This window comes from Pantherophis guttatus, chromosome 2 (genome assembly GCF_059756535.1).
Source record: "Pantherophis guttatus breed Tessera chromosome 2, ASM5975653v1, whole genome shotgun sequence".
NCBI lineage: Eukaryota > Metazoa > Chordata > Lepidosauria > Squamata > Colubridae > Pantherophis > Pantherophis guttatus.
Genome location: NC_142064.1, coordinates 149423476 through 149444375, shown reverse-complemented (window position 1 = coordinate 149444375; position 20900 = coordinate 149423476). Strand labels below are relative to the sequence as shown.

The following is a 20900-nucleotide window of genomic DNA, read 5'->3' as shown; positions in this document are numbered from 1 at the left end:
CCACCACTGGAGACAACCCAATTTCTAAGTGACATGCCCACCCCTCTGAGCCCATTTTTGCTGCTTCTGAAAATCATGCCACCTCATTTTAGAAAATGAAATCATTTAGAAGATGAAAAATCACTGGTTTCCCACAGAAAACATCAGCATACATTATAGCTTCAGAAATATATAGGTTTGCACTTAGTTTGGTCAGGAACTAAGTTGAAATGGATTCCTCCTGTTCTAAATGAAGTATATCAACATACCAGTAAGACAAAGGCTACTCCTCAAAGACCTTGCCAGCAATATAAACAGAATGAAAGGATTAGCTGAAGGATATGGCAACATCCCTGTTTTACAGCTGGGGAAGTGAGGTTCTGGTAGATTAAGGGACTCGATCAAGGTCACGTACCAAGTCTGTAACAGAGACAGGAACTGCATTCACAGCTGAAAGGCAGTCCATTTGCTTTGAAGGCTGCAGCCAGCTTCCGTAGACCAAAGATTAGCGTGGAGTCAGGAGAGGGTGGCACAATTTTACCAGGGTGGAGAAAAGAATTTTATGAGGATTTTGTCTGGGAAGCTTCTAAGAGACCAAAAGACCCCACTTACGCAATCCGTCCTTGATCCACTCCGTAGATTGTGTATTTTGAAGCTGCAGGCTATCTGGCTAAACCAGAATAGATCTCAATTTCTGTAAAGTCAAGTGCATAAGAGAACTTCAAAGCAAAGTGGAAAGTTGAACTTTGCTTCCAGCTACATCGGCTTCTATCAGCAAGATTTGTTTTAGATGTTGGCCTTTGTCTTACATAGATGTTCTCGTGACTCATCTTGACTAATGCATGGAAGCCTAGCTCCTTGTTAAAAAGAGATAACAGGCAGAGCTGTTTCAGGTGAAAAGCAAAAAGCAAAGGGGGTGGCTAGAATTGAACTTGATTAGGACATTTATTACCAGGCATATTGAAAGTGCCACGGAATCAAAATCGACATATATGAACAATTCAAAAGGCTGCCCTTGAAAACCACTCGAAGGCTTCAGCTGGTGCAGAATGCGGCCGCGCGGGTTGTGATGGGAGCGTCCCAACGCTCCCATGTTACGCCCCTCCTGCGCGACTTGCATTGGTTACCGGTTGCCCTTCGGGTGAGGTTCAAGGTGCTAGTTATCACCTATAAAGCCCTTCATGGCCTAGGCCCGGGATATTTGTCGTACCCCCTGCAGCCAGCGACAATCCCCAATCGCCCGGTGCATTCCCACAGACAGGGCCTCCTCAGGGTGCCGTCGGCCAGACAGTGTCGGCTGGCGACCCCCAGGGGGAGAGCTTTCTCTGTGGGCGCACCCACCCTCTGGAATCAACTTCCTCTGGAGCTCCGGATGGCCCCTGATCTTCGCTCGTTCCGCCGCGATTTGAAGACCTGGTTGTTCTGCAGCCTGGACTGAGGGTTTTTTTTTTAATGAATTTTAAATTGTTTTAAATTGGAATTTTAATTTTATATTGCTTTTAATGAGGAATTATGCATTTTTACTGTTGTGAGCCACCCTGAGTCCTCGGAGATAGGGCGGCATATAAATTGCATAAATAAATAAATACACTTAAAACACTCTGGTCTATACAGGGGACCTATGCAGAAACAGCGCTTCTGTGCATATATGCAGAGGTGGGTGGCACATGAATTAACAACTGGTTCGCCCACCACCAAAAATGTCAGCACACGTCTTTGCTCTCGTGCATGGCTTGCTTGCCCACATGCGCATGGCTTAAAAAACACAGCTAAATAGGACGGTATAGCGCAGGGGCTGCCCCCCATCCACAGGTTCAACTACCGGTTTTCCCGAACCAGCAGCATCCACCACTGCATATATCCATTGTTTCATGGAGAATTATGGGGGCGCAGGCTACTCCAAAGATGTGCTAAAGGCACCTTTAGCAAGGAATTTGGTTAGAAAACCCATAAGATTCCTTCTAGCTCATGAATTTGATGAAAATAAGATTGGAGCTTAGCCACAACACGTATCCAGATAATCTTCGACTTACAACAGTTCATTTACTGATCGTTCAAAGTTACAACGGCACTGAAAAAAGTGACCTATGACTGTTTTTCACAGTTACGACCTTGGCAGCATCCCTATGGTCACGTGATCAAAAGTCAGACGCTTGCCAACTGGTTCCTGTTTATGACCATTGCTGAGTCCCAAGGACATGTGATCACCTTTTTACGATCTTCTGACAAGCAAAATCAATGGGGAAGCCAGATTCACTTAACAACTGTGTTACTAACTTAATAACTTCAGTGATTCACTTAACAAGTGTGGCAAGAAAGGTCGTAAAATGGGGCAAAACTCACTTAACAAATATCTCCCTGAACCACAGAAATTTTGGGTTCAATTGTGGTCGTAAGCTGAGGACTACCTGTACAGCTTTCATCAAAGTAGAATTTGTAGCCTTCCCGCCACCATCACCATACAAAAACATGAAACAACACTGAGATGAATTTTTACTTGGGGTCTAAGTCAGGGGTGGGTTCTAAATTTTTTTACTACCAGTTCTGTGGGTGTGGCTTATTTTGTGGGCGTGGCTTGATGGACATGTGACTGGGTAGCATGCTGGCTCAGGAATTCTGGGAATTGAAGTCCACAGTTCGTAAAAGGGCCATAATTGCCCAGCCCTCCTATAAGAGATGCATGGCTTTCCTTCTATGTTATGAATACAGGTAGTCCTCGACTTATGACCACAGTTGAACCCAGAATTTATGTTGCCAAGTCAGAAATTTGTTACGTGAGTTTTGCCCCATTTTACGACTTTTCTTGCCATATTTGTTAAGTGAATCACTGCAGGTGTTAAATTAGTAACACGGTTGTTAAGTAAATCTGGCTTCCCCATTGTGGACTTTATTTATTTATTTATTGGTTCGATTTATATGCCGCCCTTCCCTGGAGACTCAGGGTGGCTTACAATGCGTTTAAGCAATAGCCTTCATACTTTTGTATATACCTGCTTAGTAGGGCTTTTGGCCCCCCCAAGCGGTGTCCTTTTTTTTTTTTTTTATACAAAGTCATCTTATTGCCCCCACAATCTGGGTCCTCATTTTACCTACCTCGAAAGATGGAAGGCTGAGTCAACCTTGAGCCTGGTGAGATTTGAACTTGCAGTAATTGCAGGCAGCTGGTGCTACTTAACAGCACTTTAGTCTGCTGCGCCACCAAGGCTCTTATAACTTTGCTGGTCAGAAGGTCACAATAGAGGATCACATGAGCCCGGGACTCTGAAACCAAGCATCCAAATGTAAATCACGCGACCATTGGGGATGCTGCAATGGTCAGAAATGTGAAAAATGTCGGAAATCACTTTTTTCAATGCCGTTGTAACTTTGAACAGTCACTAAATGAACTGTTGTAAGTCGAGGACTACCTGTGATGTGTTGTTTCTAAGTATGCATCTGTATGTGTCCTCTAGCACTTCTCTCATGCTCTTTTGAGATTTTGAGGGCAGAAATGGCAAGATCAGGGGTGAAATGCTTCCGGTTTGGACCGGATCACCTGATCCGGTAGCGATGGTGGCGGGTGGTTCGGAGAACCGGTAGCAAAAATCCCTGCGCACCCCCCCCCATACCCAGCTGATCCACACGATCATCAGAGGCTTTTTTTTTTAACTTTTAAAAGCATTTTTTCTACAACCTCTTCTGACGAAAAAATGCTTTTAAAAGTAAAAAAAAAAAAGCCTCTGATGATCGCGCGGCTCAGTTGGAATTGTCAGAGGCTTTTCAAAGCATTTTTTTCCTGTAACCTCTTGGCCAAAGAGGTTGTAAAAAAAATGCTTTGAAAAGTCTCTGACGATCCCAGCTGAATTGCCTGATTGGCAGAGGCTTTTCAAAGCATTAGAAAAAATGCTTTGAAAAGTTAAAAAAAAAAAAGTTGGCCACGCACACCCCAGTCACATTACCCCCCACACACACACACACCAAGCCACGCCCATAGAACCGGTAGTAACAAATTTTACATTTCACCCCTGGGCAAGATCCATTCTTCAAACAAAGAATTTTTGAGATGGCTGATTGTTTCTCTTCTCCCGACACTTATTAAATGTGTGCTAAGCTTCATCCTCTCTGAATTGGCCACTTGGCTGTTAGATGTGCAGTTTCATCCAACTCTGCAATTCGTATAGATGCGACCTGTGTATTAATTTCCCCATTACAGATAGTCCTCGACTCACAACTATTTGTTTAGTGACCGTTGGAAGTTAAAACGGTAATTAAATGACTTATGACCATTGTTCATACTTATGACCCTTACAGCATCCCCATGGTCACATGATCACAATTTGGGAACTTGGCAACTGACATGTATTTATGTCACGCAATCCCCTTTTGCGACCTTCTGACAAGCAAAGTCAACGGGGAAGCTGGATATACTTAACAAAAATGTTGCTTACTTAACAACCGCAGTGATTCATTTAACAAGCATGGTAAGAAAAGTCATAAAGTGGAGCAAAACTCACTTAACAACTGTCTTGCTTAGCAATGGACATTTTGGGCTCAATTGTGGGTTGTAATTTAAGGACTATCTGTACAGTGGTGGGATTCAAATTTTTTTACTACCGGTTCTGTGGGCGTGGCTTGATGGGTATGGCTTGGTGGGCATGGCAGGAAAATCTCCATTCCCACCCCACTCCAGGGGAAGATTACTGCAAAATCCCCATTTCGTCCCGATCAGCTGGGACTCGGGAGGCAGAGAATAGATGGGGGCAGGGCCAGTCAGAGGTGGTATTTACCGGTTCTCTGAACTACTCAAAATTTCCGCTACCGGTTCTCCAGAACTGGTTAGAACCTGCTGAATACCACCTCTGTATCTTACTATTTTAGTATGTAACACATTTTGCAAATATACTCAGCAGATGTATTAATAAAATCACGATCAATATAGTTGGAACTAGCTAAAACGTTCTTTCTAAGAATTAGAAAGTTAAAGTTAAGTTCATAAGGCAGATTCACTTTAACAGCCGTGCTTCTAATTCAACAAGGGCAGCGATTCTCTTAACAACTGTGACAAGGAAGGTTGTAAAACGGTGCAAAACTTGCTTAACAACTGCCTTGCTTAGCAATGGAAATTTGGGGGTCAGTTGTGCTCGTAAGCCGAGGACTACCCATAATACTCTGTAGTAGAAAGATGTCTGAAAAAAGATGCTGCCTCAAATTTTTAGCAAAGCAGAGCTCTGAGCGACTTTTAGACTTTCAAAATGCCTTTGACAAAGTTCTCCATCAAAGGCTTTTGAGCGAACCTAGCAGTCATGGGGGAAAAAAAGGACCTGGCCTTTCATGTGTGCTCCTGCTTTTCTCTCATGTCACATCTGTCCTTTTATGAGTTACTAACTGGTTAAAAAGCAAAAAGCAAAGAGGTGGAATAAATGGACAATTTCCTCCGTGAAGAGAAGAAGTAGAGTCCTGCAAGAAACAGCAGCACGATCAGTGCTTTCCAGCTTGTTTGTCAATAATCTTGATTAAGGGATTCGTTTCCACAGATTGTGTCTCCTGTGCATATCCTAATTGTCCAACAGATTACAGGTAGTCTTCAATTTACATTTGTTTAGTGACCATTCAAAGTTACAAAAAAGTGACTCATGACAGTTTTCACACAACCGTTGAGCAGAGGTGGGTTTCAGCAGGTTCTGACCAATTCTGGAGAACCGGTAGCGGAAATTTTGAGTAGTTCGGAGAACCGGTAGTAAAAATTCTGACTGGCCCTGCCTCCATCTATTCTCTGCCTCCCAAGTCCCAGCTGATCAGGAGGAAATGGGTAACCTTCCCCTGGAGTGGGGAGGGAATGGGGATTTTACAGTATCCTTCCCCTGGAGTGGGGTGGGAATGGAGATTTTATAGTATCCTTCCCCTGAAATGGGGTGGGAATGGAGATTTTATAGTATCCTTGCCCTGACATGCCCACCAAGCCACACCCACAGAACCGGTAGTAAAATTTTTTGAAACCCACCACTGCCGTTGAGGCATCCCATGATCAAAATCGAGACGCTTGGCAACTGGCTCATATTTAGGATGGACACGGTTGAGGTGTTCTGGGGTCATATGATCACCTTTTGCCACCGTCCAATGAGCAAAGTCGATGGGGAAGCCAGAGTCATTTTTCAACTGTATTACTAACTTAACAAGTGCAGCGACCTACTTAATAACTCTGGCAAGAAAGGTTGTAAAATGAGGCAAAAGTCATTTAACAATTGCCTTGCTTAGCAAAGAAATTTTGGCTCAGTTGTTGTACGTCGTACGTCGAGAACTACCCCTACTCGGTTTGAGAAGATTTAGTGCTAAATATACCGTACCGCCAACCTTGTGCTATATTAGCACAACTGCCCTTCTTATTGCTGACATACTTTTCGCTTGCTGTGCTGAAACTGGAAATGGATGGAAAGGAACCAATTGGGAAAGCTGAGAATGATCCAGTTTCTAGTAAATCCACTGTTTCTGCTGAAAGCAGACCCCGGGCTCTTTTGCTATCAGGAGATTTATCACGGTAATGAACTGTAAACTTAACACTGAGTCTTTCCAAGTATAGGGAGAGCAGGGAGCAAACATGTTTTCCTGTTAACTGCCAGTAAAAGTGTATTGTGTTACTGTTTACAACATCTTCCTCCAAGCAATCAATTCACATTACGGAAAAGCCCAGCCACGGCTATTCCGTGGAAGCCCTTCTCTTAACCAAACACGTCTACTCGTTACATAGAATTTAATATTGACATAAGTGAAATAAGCAGTAAATAAAAATATAACATGTATAAAATACTGATTTTGAAGGATGCAATGCAATCCCATGGTTAACAACGTGCATTAAAGTCTGGCAATTATAGCTTTAGAAGATCATCCCAAATGTCTGCCATATACCACATGTAAGAAACAACCTTTATTGAAAGGGCTGGCCATCATTATGATTTAAAAAAAAAGAAAGAAAGACTTTGAGCAAATAGATTTTTCCCCAAAAAGTAACATAAACATTGAACCCCACATCTCTAAAGAAATAAAATTATTCCTGAAACTGATTGACTAGTAGCCACCTAAAATTTTGTGATTTTTCTCCCCTAAAATATCATTCTTTTGGTTTTGGAATAATTGAGAGAACAGGTTTTTTTCCTGCATAAAGTGCTTAACTGGTTAACATGTTGAGGACTCTCTCCTCCCTTATTTGGGGGTTAACAAACCTTGTCATTATGACGTGCTATGTCATTGGTATAATCACAACTGTACGGAGAGAATGAGGAAAGTTCCATCTTGTGAAGTGTTATACTAACATATATATGTTATATATATAAAACATAGAAAGTGTGCTATCATATAACCTTACTTAATTCCTCTGTGCATATATTTTCTCCGATGGAAGTACCATCCAAGCTGAAAGTTATTTGCCAAAGATGTTACAGTAACTGAATAAACCTTAACATATTTCATTTATATTGGTTGTAGTCAATCTGCACCAAAGCTAATAGAAATGAAAAAAAAAATCTATAAAGGTAATAAAGTCCTCTTTTCTCTTGTATGTACTTAAAAATAACATGTGAAAATCCTTATAAAGATTACATTTGGTAAAGTCATTTGGGTAACACATAACTACAGCTTTACATTCTGGAATCATTTAGACTGTATCATTTCTATGCCACATTTCTTAGCCAAGGTGGCAGGGAATTATACAAGTTAAAATTCAATATATCTCCAATATGGGTAAATCTGCTTCAAATGAGTACGAAGAATCAACCTGCCTTAGTGTCTTACTAAATCTATAGCTCCCAAATCAGGTGCAATGAATTATACTATTATGATGTACACTACCAGGAGAGTCTCCCATGATGGACAAATCATAAACCAGGAACCAGAGTAACCATGATCCATTGGAAAACGAACTTGCAAGCCATTGTAAATGAGCAGAAATTAACACTACAATTAATGGTAGAACAACACTCAAGAAGTAAATAATATCCTAGTCAAGGAACTACTAACTCAGGCAAACAAACTAACCATAAACAACAACCCAATCAAGGAACCACCAAGAACTCACCCACTAACACTAACAGGGCAAACCACTAGTATATAAAAAGAGACCAAACCCCATTCCCTTTAGACACTGATGATGTTACCTAGTTTGGTAATGAAATGACTGCAAGAAAACAGCCAAGCTCAGAGAATAGCAAGGGCCCCACCACCCACTTCAACATTCTGCCAAGTAAACCAGATGAACATCCACAATCAAGACAACATTAACACAAATACTGGATGGCAAGATCTTCAGATTAGAAGAATTCTAATGAGTTACTGGGGATGAGGACCAACACAAATTGCCCTGATGCTTATGATTGGTTGCATGAAAGATAAAAGATGCCCACCTGGTCATGTGCCCATGAGCAAAAGGAAAGCTTGATGAGGGAAAGGCAAGCGGAATCTCAGAACCATGAACCAAAGCTAACCTGATATTCCCAGAGCCCTAAATCATATAATTTATACTAATTACACTTGCCTTTGTACCACAATTTCAATATGATCCTTAATAATATTTGGAATATCAATCTAGTCACATCTGACAGCAGAATTTTCCCCCGCTTGACCAAAATTATTTGATTTCCATGAGAATATGTGGAGTGCAAATTGCTACAATAATATTTAAATACAACTTCAAATAAACAGCCAGTATGTTTAAACCCCCGAACTGGACTGACTGGAATATTAAACTGCATGCATCCCAATACAATTAACAGCCTTTGGACTAAGATAGAATTTTAATCGCATGAGTTATCTCCAGCTCCAACTGGCTTTAACAGAATTTTTGTCTGGATAAATCACCTGTTCGTTCCAGGACCCTGATTCTTATAATAACAAAAATAATTTAACAAGTAGGAAATTTCCATTATAAATCTAACTCCCCATATAATATCATCATGTTAAGTAATGTATCCTACTGATATCTTTCTGAGTTATTAGGTAATGGCTGATTAAATTTGGTCCTTTGCCCTTCTCAGGGTTCAGAAATAAAACATTGGAAACTGACGGTGCATGTAATAGGTTTTGGTATGTTTAGTATCTCTCAAGTGAGCATCTGAATTTGATATTGCAGGTTGAGTTAAGCCCATCTTCCCTTTTGGAAAAGCTCCATAAAGTTGATTCTGTCTGCTTAGCTATAATTAGCAAATGCATATCTGCTACAAAATTTCCTCATTAGAAATTCATTTTGTAAAAGACAATACTCGGCAATTCTCACTGGAAACCACTAAAAAGAGAATAACTTTTGTGCCATTCCATTTTTCTCAGCTCAGTCACTTGGGTGGTCCTTTCTCCCCACCCCCACCCCTTACAATACTTGAAAGATGTGCTTGTGTTTGTGTTGGAGAAAAAGAACATGTAAGAGCCGCAGTAGGAGAAAAAGTGAACAAACACAGTATGATGATCTTCTTGCCCTCAACGATGTTGGGTTCTAAAATTAAAATATGAAAAAGAGGCCATCGGTGAGGGCTATCCAATGTTTTGCTTTTTTTTCATTTTACATAATTACTATTTGAGAGATTCCTGTTTAATAGTTTAAAGGTAGCTGTTTTGGCCATTAAAACATCCATGCTGAGTTTTCCTACATCCCTCAAGTAAAAAAATAAGATTCAGGTTGATGGAATTTAAGAATAGGCTGCATGCCTTTGATGTCGATTTCCATATAGCCTAAAGTTTTGGGTTGTATCTCAGCTGCTGGAATGAATAGAAAAGACTGGACATAGAACTGAGTGGAATTCTCTCCTTGCCCCACACAAAATCCTCAGACAAAAATTCCATTGGATTGTACTGGCAGAATCCTTGTTTCATTCCTTCTATCAATGTTAGAGCTAAAATTTGACAATGGATCAGTGGAGGACTTGGAGTCTTAGATGTCAAGAGAGCAACAAGAAGACCAGTCAGAACTAATCAGCTGGCACAGATCTCAACTAGATTGTATATACACTCTTCAAGCAAAATGAGAAAATATTGATTTTTTTTTCATCTCTCTATTAAGCCTTTATATAACTATAATAAACTGCCAAAAATGGAAGGAAGGGTTTATTCACATTCACATGTAAGCAGGACTGAGTTACTAACATATAGTGGGCAACCTGATTTCCTCCAGATAGTACATTACTCCAGATAGTACATTACATTACATTACTACAATAGTAAAATAAACTCAGGCTGAAGGAATAATGGAAATTATTGAAGAAAAGACTTGAAAAATCATGGATGATGCCATTATGGAGGACTTCACTGGAGAATAAGATTTGGCAATTCCACATTAACCCAAAAGTGGATTATAAAAGTGGAAATAAAATTTTTGTTGCTCAGTGTTATTTACTGAAATCCACAATGGTTCTAACCCAGGCCTGTTCCAAGACTTGGTTTTACTGTATCCTTGGTTGCTTACCTTCTAAAGTCTGTCGCTATTGGAACAATTTTATATTAAGGCACAAGCTTCCAATTTTGGTGTGTGTGTTTGTGTGTGCATGAACTGGCATTTTAAAAAAATGTTGCAGATGCGGCTCCTTTTGTGAGGCTATAGCTAAATGCAAACTGACTCTCCTGGGTGATATGGCCAATCACAAAAAGTTCATAAAATCTATTCTTTGTTTCTCTCTATAATTGGCCTCTAGTTTCATAAGGTTGGAACCAGTGGTGGGTTTCAAAATTTTTTATTACCGGTTCTGTGGGTGTGGCTTGGTGGGCGTGGCATAGCTTGATGGGCATGACTTGGTGGGCATGACAGGGGGAAGATTACTTCAAAATACCCATTCCCTCCCCACCCCACAACCTGCTCTGGGAAGGAATCAAATTGTCTCCTCTTCATTTCCCCAAATAAAATATTACTCATAAGGAAAGGCTCCCAGAAAAGCAGGGAAAAATCAAGCTGCTAACAATGGAACCTGCCTGAGGCTCATTCCACATTCCTGCCAGCTGCATAAAGGAAACTTTGTAAGAAGAAAACAGCTACCAGTGCTTAGAGATAATAGAAAGTGAAAGCCGGAAGGTCGGCTCCATTTACAAGCAGGCAGAAAACTCATCCAAGACAGGATATTTCACAATGGAAATCGCCCAAACCTTTTTAGAAACACAAAGCCCATGTTGCACTAACCCCAAAACTTCAAAAACATAGAACCATATAAGAATCCCTTCTCTTATCCAGTTTGTTGTTTAGCTGACTCAGAAACAAACTGCTGAATGTCACCTCGCTTCTGTATGTAAAAACCTCCTTCCAGCAGCTGCTTCTTGGCTTGTCAATTTAAAGCGACGGCATCTTTTTCCCTCCCTTCTTCTTCTTTGCCAAGCGATCTTCCGACTGAAAAGCAAGCCCTGATTTTTTCCTTCTAGCTGATCAGCTGGGAGACTGGGAAGCAGTGAATAGATTAGGGGCAGGGCCAGGCAGAGGTGGTCTCCGAAATACTCAAAATTTCCACTACCAGTTTGCAAGAACTGGTCAGAACTGGCTGAAACCCAAATCTGGCTGGAACATATATACCCAGAGGTCAGCAGGAACACAGATAGAGGCAGTTTAGCCAAGATGAATACCTAATAAGTAGGAGACAGATATACCAGATATGGGTTTCAGCAGGTTCTGACTAGCCGCTTTGAGTCTACAAGTTGAACAAATAAATAAATAAAGTTCTGGAGAACCGGTAGTGGAAATTTTGAGTAGTTCAGAGACCACTTCTGCCTGGCCCCGCCCCCAATCTATTCTCTGCCTCCTGAGTCCCAGCTGATCGGGAGGAAATGGGGATTTTGCAGTAACCTTCCCATGGAGTGGGGTGGGAATGGAGATTTTACAGTATCCTTCCCCTGCCACGCCAACCAAGCCATGCCCACAGAACCATAGTAAAAAATTTTGAATCCCACCACTGAGATATACACATTCAGAAATAGAAAATAAAGGTGCAGAAAGGGGAAGGCAAGCATTGGACAGACAAATTCCTTGTGTGTTTAATCACACTTGGTCAATAAACTACTCCATTGTATTCTATAAAGAAATGGGACTATAAAGAGGAGGACAAACACATGCAGACTTAGACAGAGAGAAGGGTGGATAGAAAGACTGAGCAAGAAAAGATCAGAAAGTCACAAACAGTGCTTGAGGTCAACCAGTTTATCTTAAAAAGAAGGGTAGCATGACAGAATACCTGACTGGAGGTTAATACCGCTGTTTATGATTCTAACCCACTTCCGATTATCTTTCAGACACACTCATTTAATACATGAAGTCGGTGAGCATTGCCCAGAATGCTTGCTGAAGGCCTTGGTTCAGATGCAAGCATTCAGATGATCATAAATATCTGCCTGTCACCAGCAAAAACGATTTAGAGAGTTTGTTTTAAAGAGAAAAAAATCTTCCATTTCTTTCAGTTGCGCTTCTTCTTCCTCTGGCTGGAAGAAGGATTTATCAAAATGCAAAACAGCATCGGGGGGCGGGGGACCCACAAATTTAAAAATTGCAAAAAAGCAATGCTTTTTAGGGGATGATGTAAACGCCGATAACAAACGCAAGCATTAGCAATCAAAATCCTTTGTGTTTATATAGCCTTTTAAACACTTCAAAACATTTTATGTACAATTTATCTCTATAATCATTACGGTGGTCTAGTAAAGGAAGCCAACATTATCATATATATCAACAGTGTAGGCAGGGAACTGCGCAAAAACATCATTTAGGGTTTGAATCAGGCAATGTGATTTCAAAAACGTGGAGTAGAAATATCTTCATGGCTGGTCATTCCTCCTTCTCTGATGGAACGTATTACACACACACACACACACACACACACACACACACATTGCTATTGTCAGTAAAAATGATAAAAGTAGAAATGTAAATGCTTTGGAGAAACAACCATATCTTAGCTGAAGTAGAGGAATGAGGTGAGCATAGTTGCAATGGTAAATTTAAAATCAAGGAGCTTTTAACAACCTGTATCTATACAGATGTCCCTCCAATCTTGTTAAACAGCCTCATTGTGGTGGTGTGGGAGAAAGAAGGGTAGCATGCTAGGAGTATATGCCCAGAGTATATAATCCCAACAGACATGAAGGCCATCCTAGCTAAAAGAAGCAGGTACCTATGTATGGAGCAGCTGTCACATAGGAAGATGTTGGAGGTGGAAGATCACTTGAATGACAGTGGCAGAGACTTCATTTCACACTGAGTGGGAGTGTAGGAGATGACCCAGGTGAGCCTCAGGGTGGGGGCAAACTCATCATCAGTTTGGCTTTGCTATGCCCCTATAAAAGACCTAAATCCATCTCCTATTGAAGATTCTTATCTGGTGCCAATTAGCCCTGACCATTAGCAGATTAGCTTCTTGTGTATTGGTTGCACGGAATGATCTCAGTGCTTTTGAACTGTATCCTGGCTCTTGTATCAGGCCCTATGCCTGATAGGGAGAAGGTAATGGTACTGTAAACCATTCCTGAACTTGAGAAAGAAAGATAACTCAGGCTTGGTTAATGCTTGGAAATCCCAAGGTTGAAGGATAGATAGTAGGATCATTAATAAAATCATCTTGGAAAAGAGCAATGGCAAGTCGCTTTCGAATTGCTGTAGGAATACAACATAGACTTCTCCATGTAGTCAACAAGAGCTGAGCTTGACTGAAAAGCGACTTTACATTTTTACTTCTTTATTCTGTTTCCATGGAAATGTATGTTGGCTTTATTCACTGGATAGCTCTGTTTGAAAGATGATTAACTCAAAGATGAAGCTTTCTCTATTATTATGAACCGGGAAAGGGGAAAAATAGCAAAGAATAAGCAGGAAAATATAAGGGAATGTTGAATAGCTCAATGTATCACCTGATGCCTTGAGAGTGCCTGAAGTAGCAAGCAACATGAGGAAGAAAGAATGCAAGCTAGTTTAACAGAAGAGGTTGGGGAAATCAAGATAAACTTTGCAGAAATGATCAATATTTCAGACAAATTTGCTGCTGTTCAGGATACTCTTGAGGGAGTGTATTTGAGGGGACAGAGATGAAACCAACAAGGTAAAAAAAAATGTGCGTGTGGAACAAAAGTAAGCTAGATGTTTGTAATCTGGGAGGCCACTGAAGTGGGGAAGGGCATTATCAGACCAGATCAGGGGTGAAATCCAGTAGGGTCTGACAGGTTCTGGAGAACCGGTAGCAGAAATTTTGAGCAGTTCGGAGAACCAGTAGCGGAAATTTTGAGTAGTTCAGAGAACCGGCAAATACCACCTCTGGCTGGCCCCAGAGTGGGATGGGAATGGAGATTTTGCAATATCCTTCCCCCAGGAGTGGGGAGGGAATGGGGATTTTTCAGTATCCTTCCTCTGCCATGCTCACCAAGCCATGCCCACAGAACCGGTAGTAAAAAAAATTGGATTTCACCACTGGACCAGATGTTTCTCTAACCAGAGGAGTTTAACAGCTGTGGACACAACTACACACTCTGAAGCGATCCAGAAATATGGGATAGTCAAAGCATCTATTAATTGAAATAGTGTTAGACTAACTAGTAATTTATCAGGAAAATGCTACTTGGTAATGTATGAAAGGAAAAGCCAACTATTGAGGGCTGAGTTGCACTTCTCATTTTCCTGGGGAATTGATGTCCGCTAATTGGGTGGATATTTAATTACAACGGCATGTAGCTGATGTCTTTCTTTGATTAAATTGCCATTAAGATTGTTTCACAGTTTATATTCCTTTTTTTTTTTTAATTTCTCACCTCAAATACTATACGGTAGTGTGCTGTCAGTTTTTATCCGTCACAGGGAATCTGAAGATTATAAAAAGGGATACCTGGAACTACTTCTATTTCTGGGCCACATGATGTGACGATTCCATTGCTCAGTGACAGATGGGCAACATATAAAGGAAACTAATAAAAGTCAGGTGCATAGTTTAATACTTTAAAAATTAATTAATTAATTAATTAATTCATTCATTCATTAATTCACTTTAACTGTTTATAGAGCCACCCATCTTATAACAAACTCTGGGTGTCTCCCAAGAGTCCCCCCCCCTTTTCCTCCCCTTCTTGCTAGTCTATTGTGGCCATAGTCCTTTTCTTCATGGTTCTTTTCCTTTCCCTTTACTATGAATATGCCATAGAGATGACTTTCGTTCTTCTTCTCTTCTTTTTCTACATTGTTCCAATAGATGGTAAGACATTTAGCCTCTCTTCGTTATTGTTGTTCGAAGAGGTTTGGGCTTTCATGTTGAAATACCATAAATATGGCTCCAGGAATGCCCAAGTACCATCTGAAGTTGAATAGGAATATGCAAATCTGATTCTTCAACCTGACTACCTCTCATAACTACCTCCTGGTCCAATTCTTGTCACCCATGGTTGCCAAATGTTTCTAGTAACTTGAGATTTGGGAATTCTACATCCTGATCAGGGTATTTATTAAACCTAGATCAACACAAGTCATTTTCATCTGATCAGGATCTGCTGGCTCGCAAGATGTATAAACTTTTTGTTTATGCCCTGGTATGGATAGTTTAGGACTAGCATACCTGGGCTACAAAAATCAGGGTTTTCATATGATCTGGATATTTAGAGCCCAGATATGGTAGGGCCAATGCTTCTCTCTCTGTTTTTAATCTTAGTCCAGAACATTGAAAAGATCAGTAGGTGTATTACTTTTATTTACCACTACTTCTTTTTGTAGGAGAGTGGTAGTTTACAGCTTCATATTGCTTATTGTGTACTTAACCAAAATACTATATCTGATAATAAATCGTTCCCCTGAGTATTAAATGGATTTGTGGGAAACTCAACCATTCTTTTGTTTTATATCATTGTCAGGAATATCAATCCAGATTTGTGAATGCTGTAATTAATTAGCTCATAATGTATTATATTTTGGAGAGAGACCACAAGAATGGGCTAGACTAGGATCCTATTTGAGTTCATAAATGCTTTTGATGCATTTCAAAGATTAATGGGAAAGTGTCTGAACCTATTTCACAGGGTTGTTGCTATGGGGAAAAATAGGAGGAGGGAATGCTAAGTCTGTTGCATTGAGCTATTGAATGAATATATAACTTCCAAATACATGTTTGTGTATGTTTGTATGTGTATGTGTATGTGTATGTGTATGTATATGTGTGTGTATATATATATATATATATATATATATATATATATATATATATATATATATATATATATATATATACCATGTTTCCCCAAAAATAAGACCCTGTCTTATATTTTTTTGAACCCTGAAATAAGTGCTTGACCTTATTGCTATGCACTCAAAAGCCCGATTGGGTTTATTATCAGGGGATGTCTTTATTTTGGGGGAAACAGGGTATATAGTTCTAATCTCCAGATGAAATTTTAGAAAACAACTTTAACATAAATTCTCCAACTCTTGCATGTAAAATATACTTGATGAAGTGGTTCGGGAATAACGAGAGATGTCTAAATTGATGTTTGCTTCGCCGACTACCCTTTTTCTAAGTTGGTCTATGTGGCGCTTCCAGAGTCTGTCTACTCCTATGTCTACCATATAAGATTTTGGGCCTGTTATGCCCACTATGGTTCCTGCAACCCATAGAGGTCCGCTGGCATAATTGCGAGCGAACACCGGGGACCCAACCTGAAACTGTCTTAGTCCAGAGGTTTCTCCCTTGAAATTTTCGTGCGAGTAGTTAGGGTGAAGCCTGTCTAGCACGCACCAAAGCTTCCTACCCATGAGGAGCTCTGCTGGGCTTCTCCCTGTGGCTGTGCATGGTGTGGCATGCTGGACAGCTAAGAATTGGTCTATCCTGGCCTGCCAGTCCCCGTTATCTAGTCTGGATAGTGCCTCTTTGGCCGTTCTTACAAAACGTTCGGCCAATCCGTTAGAAGCCGGGTGGAACGGGGCCGATAGGGCATGGCGGATGCCCAGTCCGGCCAAGTAGCCCTCGAACAGGGTTGCTGTGAATTGAGGGCCGTTGTCAGATACTAAAGTATCCAGTAGGCCATGTGTGGCAAATAGCTTGCGAAGGGCTTTAATGACTGCCTCGGCTGTGGTAGAGGGCATTAGAATTATTTCGAGCCATTTTGAAAAGGCGTCGACTACAATTAAGAATGTTTGCCCATGGAAGGGGCCAGCGAAATCAATATGGATCCTCCCCCATGGACCCTTGGGTTTCTCCCACTCTCGGATGGGCGCTACTGGGGGATCGGGGCGAGACTCCTGGCAGGGTCTGCACTTCCCCACCCACTCAGAGATAACTTGGTTCATGTTGGGCCACCAAACATAACTGCGGGCTAAACTTTTCATTCTAACAATGCCCGGATGCCCTTCGTGCAGCAATTCTAAAACCCTTGTTCGTAGTTTCGTTGGTACTACCACCCTGTCACCCCACAACAGACAACCCCCTTGCGTAAACAGTTCGTTTCATTTGTTCACAAAACCTTGGTAGTCCCCCCCGTCCACCTTGACCGGCCACCCCTTCAGAACCCAACCCATCACAGTACGAATGATTGGGTCCCTGGCTGAGGCTTTTGCCACCTCGGCAGAGGAGATGGGTCCCAAAGTTACAGTGTCCAATAGCAAGATGGAGGCTTCCGGTGTTGGATTGGTCAGTAAGTCAGGTAGGGGGCAGCGGCTGAGGGCATCCGCATAACCCAGGGTCCGTCCGGGTCGATGGACAAGCTGGTATGTATGAATAGGCCGAAAGAAAAATTGCCCATCTGGTCAAACGTGGGGAAAGAGCAGTGGGGGTGGGCCTATCACCTGCCAAAAGTCCTAGCAAGGGCCGGTGGTCAGTCACAAGTTCGAATTGTCGGCCATAGAGGTATTCGTGGAACTTTTTAACCCCTGCAATTGCAGCCAGAGCCTCTCTGTCCAACTGACTATAGTTCCGCTCTGCGCTTGACAGGGTGCGAGAGTAAAACGCAATGGGCGCCTCTAGGCCATTCGGCAGTCTATGGCCTAGGACGGCACCAACTCCTACGGGGGAGGCGTCACAAACCAATACAAGTGGTAACGCTGCGTTGTATTGGATTAGGAAACTGTCTTCCGATAGAAGTCTCTTTACTGCCTCAAAAGCGGCTGCTTGTGGTTTCCCCCATACCCATGGTACGTTCTTCCCCAATAGTTTGTGTAGGGGATCTGCAACGGTGGCTTTGTCCTTCAGGAACATCGAATAAAAATTGAGCAGTCCAAGGAAGGCTTGGAGTTCTGCTTTGGTCTTGGGGGTAGGTGCGCTCTTAATAGCTCTCACCTTGCTTTCGATGCCTGTGCCGTCCACCCTGTACCCCAAAAATTCAACAGAGGGGACAGCGATCATACATTTATTTTTCTTTAATTTTAGACCCGCCTCCCTAAATCTAGAAAGGACGTTCCTTACTCTGTCCCCTAGCTGACGTTCGTCCTGAGCGCTGACTAGAACGTCATCAAAATAGGGCACCACTCCAGGGAGCCCTTGCAGAAGGCGCTCCATGGTGCTTTGAAACAGGCCGGGTGCGACGCTCACCCCGAATTGGAGCCTGGTGCATTTGAATGCACCCCTATGAGTTACAATTGTTTGCGCCTCTGCCGTGGCATCGTCAACTGGTAATTGTTGATAGGCCTGAGCCAGGTCTAATTTGGCAAAAAATTTTCCGGGCCCCAGGGAGTGTAGTAGATGATGCACGATCGGCACTGGATAGGTGCTCGGCTGCAAAGCCTTGTTGATCGTGCACTTGTAGTCGGCGCAGATCCTGATTGAGCCGTCAGACTTTACTGGGGTCACTATAGGGGTTTCCCACTTTGCATGGTCAACGGGAACCAACACCCCTTGTTTAATTAATTTGTCCAGTTCCGCATCGATCTTCGGTTTCAATGCGAAAGGCACCCGTCTGGCCTTGAGTCTGATTTGGGCTATGTTGGGGTCTAAATTAAGGGAGATAGAGGTCCCCACATACTTGCCCAACGTGTCCCTGAAAACGTCCTGGAACTCGGTCAGGAGGCTGTCTTTTAACGATGATTTGAGCATCTGGTGGACGCCGGTGAAACCCATGCCGAGGGCTCGGAACCACCCCATGCCGAGAAGGCTGGGAAGCTGCTTCGTGACGATGGTCAGTGGCAGGTCTCTTTCGTAGTCTCCGTAGGTGACTCGGAACGTGCCCACGCCTTCGAGGGGGACTCGGTTCCCCTGGTAGTCTAGGATGCGCAGTCGTTGCTTGGACAGCTGGTCCTTCCGGAACGACGGCAGGAGGGTCTTTAGCGTCGCCCATGACATTATGGAGAGAGCTGATCCGGTGTCAATCTCCATCGAGCATGGCTTGCTGTTGATTTTGACCACCGTGCTGACTTTGTCCTCGATCGCCGTGCTGGCCTGGTCTATGTGTATGCTGCGGCCATCTCGCGGTTCAAATTCGCGCCGTTTTTTCGCGCCGCCTTCTCTCGTTGGCTGCTTCTGGCACGTTGATTCCGGTTGGCTGCGGCGCTCACGTGGTTGGTGTTTTCTGGGCAGAATGGCTCTACAGACTCGCGCCAAGTGCCCTTTTTTCTCGCAACGCCTGCAAATAGCCTCTCTGTATTTGCAGGACAGTCTATCATGGTGACCGCCACAGCTGGGACAGCTTCGCCGGGGGCTGCCAGTGTCTTTTCTCTGGTGCTCCGTTCGGAAGACGTCTTCATCCGACTCGGACTCTGAGCTGGATCCGGCGTCTTCTCTGTGCACCGGGGCAGACTTGGGGCTGTCTTTGCTGGCCAGTGGACGCTGCAGCGTTTCTGCGGCTTTTGTGGAGGCTTCATGAGCCCTGGCCTCGTCTAGGGCTCCAGCAAGCGTTAAATCAGGCTTGGCGAGCAAGCGCCGTTGCAGCCTTATGTCCCGAACACCACAGATAAGTTGCTCAAGCAATGCATCGTCCAAGTCTCTATAGTCGCAATGGGTTGCGGCTTTTCTCAGGCTGGCCATGTACGCGCTGACCGGTTCTCCCTCTCGCTGAACGCGCTGTCTGAGTTGGTATCGTTGCACGAACTTGGAGGGCACGGGAGCGTAGTGAGCCCGGAGAGTTGCCATCAGGGTGTCCCAGGAAACGGTTTGGACCGGCGTTGGCTCGCACAGTGACTCGGCCATCTCGAACACGTCCGGTCCGCAGTGGCTTAGGAAGAGGGCTCTCTTTCGATTAGCGGAGAGACCCTGCATATCGCTGGCTTCAAGCGAGCATTCGAACCTCGTTAGGTACGAGACCCATTTTTCGCGGGTCGGATCAAAAGGCTTGGGCGGAACGTAGGCAGACATGTTCGGTATGCCTCCTGTAGTTCACCTCGTCGCCTAGCTGAAGCTCGTGGTCTCACTGGTTCGCTTCTTGTAGCCTCTATCCCACCTTCGTCGCCAATGAAGTGGTTCGGGAATAACGAGAGGCACAAGCAAGCAAGTGACAACAGCTCTTTAATATACAGTGAGACTTCAGCAAAAACTCAGAGGCTGCAGCCCTCCTTATATACAATCCAGGAGGGACTGTCAGCCAATCAGAAACGTAGGCAGGTTTGAAACTCCCGCTCAAAAGTATCAATACATAACACTTGAAATGAACTGTAAATGCTGTACTCAGATTGACAAACTATTGGGTGTCTGATGGTTCTAAAAAAAAAAAAAAATTTCTATCAGTAGGAAAGTTGAGGAAGATTGCCAGGGTCCCTGTCACAAAGATCTATGTATTGTCAGTATTGTCAATATATTAAAATTCTATTGTCTGTTATATAGACCATGATCATTATACTGTTTGCTCTCTACCTTGGAGTAGGTTGTTGCTAGCAGTCATGCTAAAAGACAAAGAACGTGTTGTGTTCTCCCCAGGCAATTTGCTGGAGTAAAAAGCATTAAAAATTATAGTTTTTTTTTAAAGTGTTCACATATCCTCCATTTATGTATTTATTTTGCATACTAGTGCTTCCTCTGAAAGTTTAGTGACAGTGCTTTACCAAGAACAAT

The 20900-nt window shown here is 42.7% G+C and overlaps 1 protein-coding gene across 1 annotated transcript in view; it reads right to left on the bottom strand.

Annotated features, from left to right (window-relative positions):
- LOC148115372 (uncharacterized) overlaps window positions 1-20207 on the bottom strand; it is a 65900-nt gene extending 45693 nt beyond the window's left edge. The window contains exon 1 of the mRNA XM_087885151.1: window positions 19412-20207. Coding sequence (XP_087741277.1) covers window positions 19412-20207 — 796 coding nt within the window. The remainder of the gene's footprint in view (window positions 1-19411) is intronic.
- Between the last annotated feature and the right edge of the window lie 693 nt (window positions 20208-20900).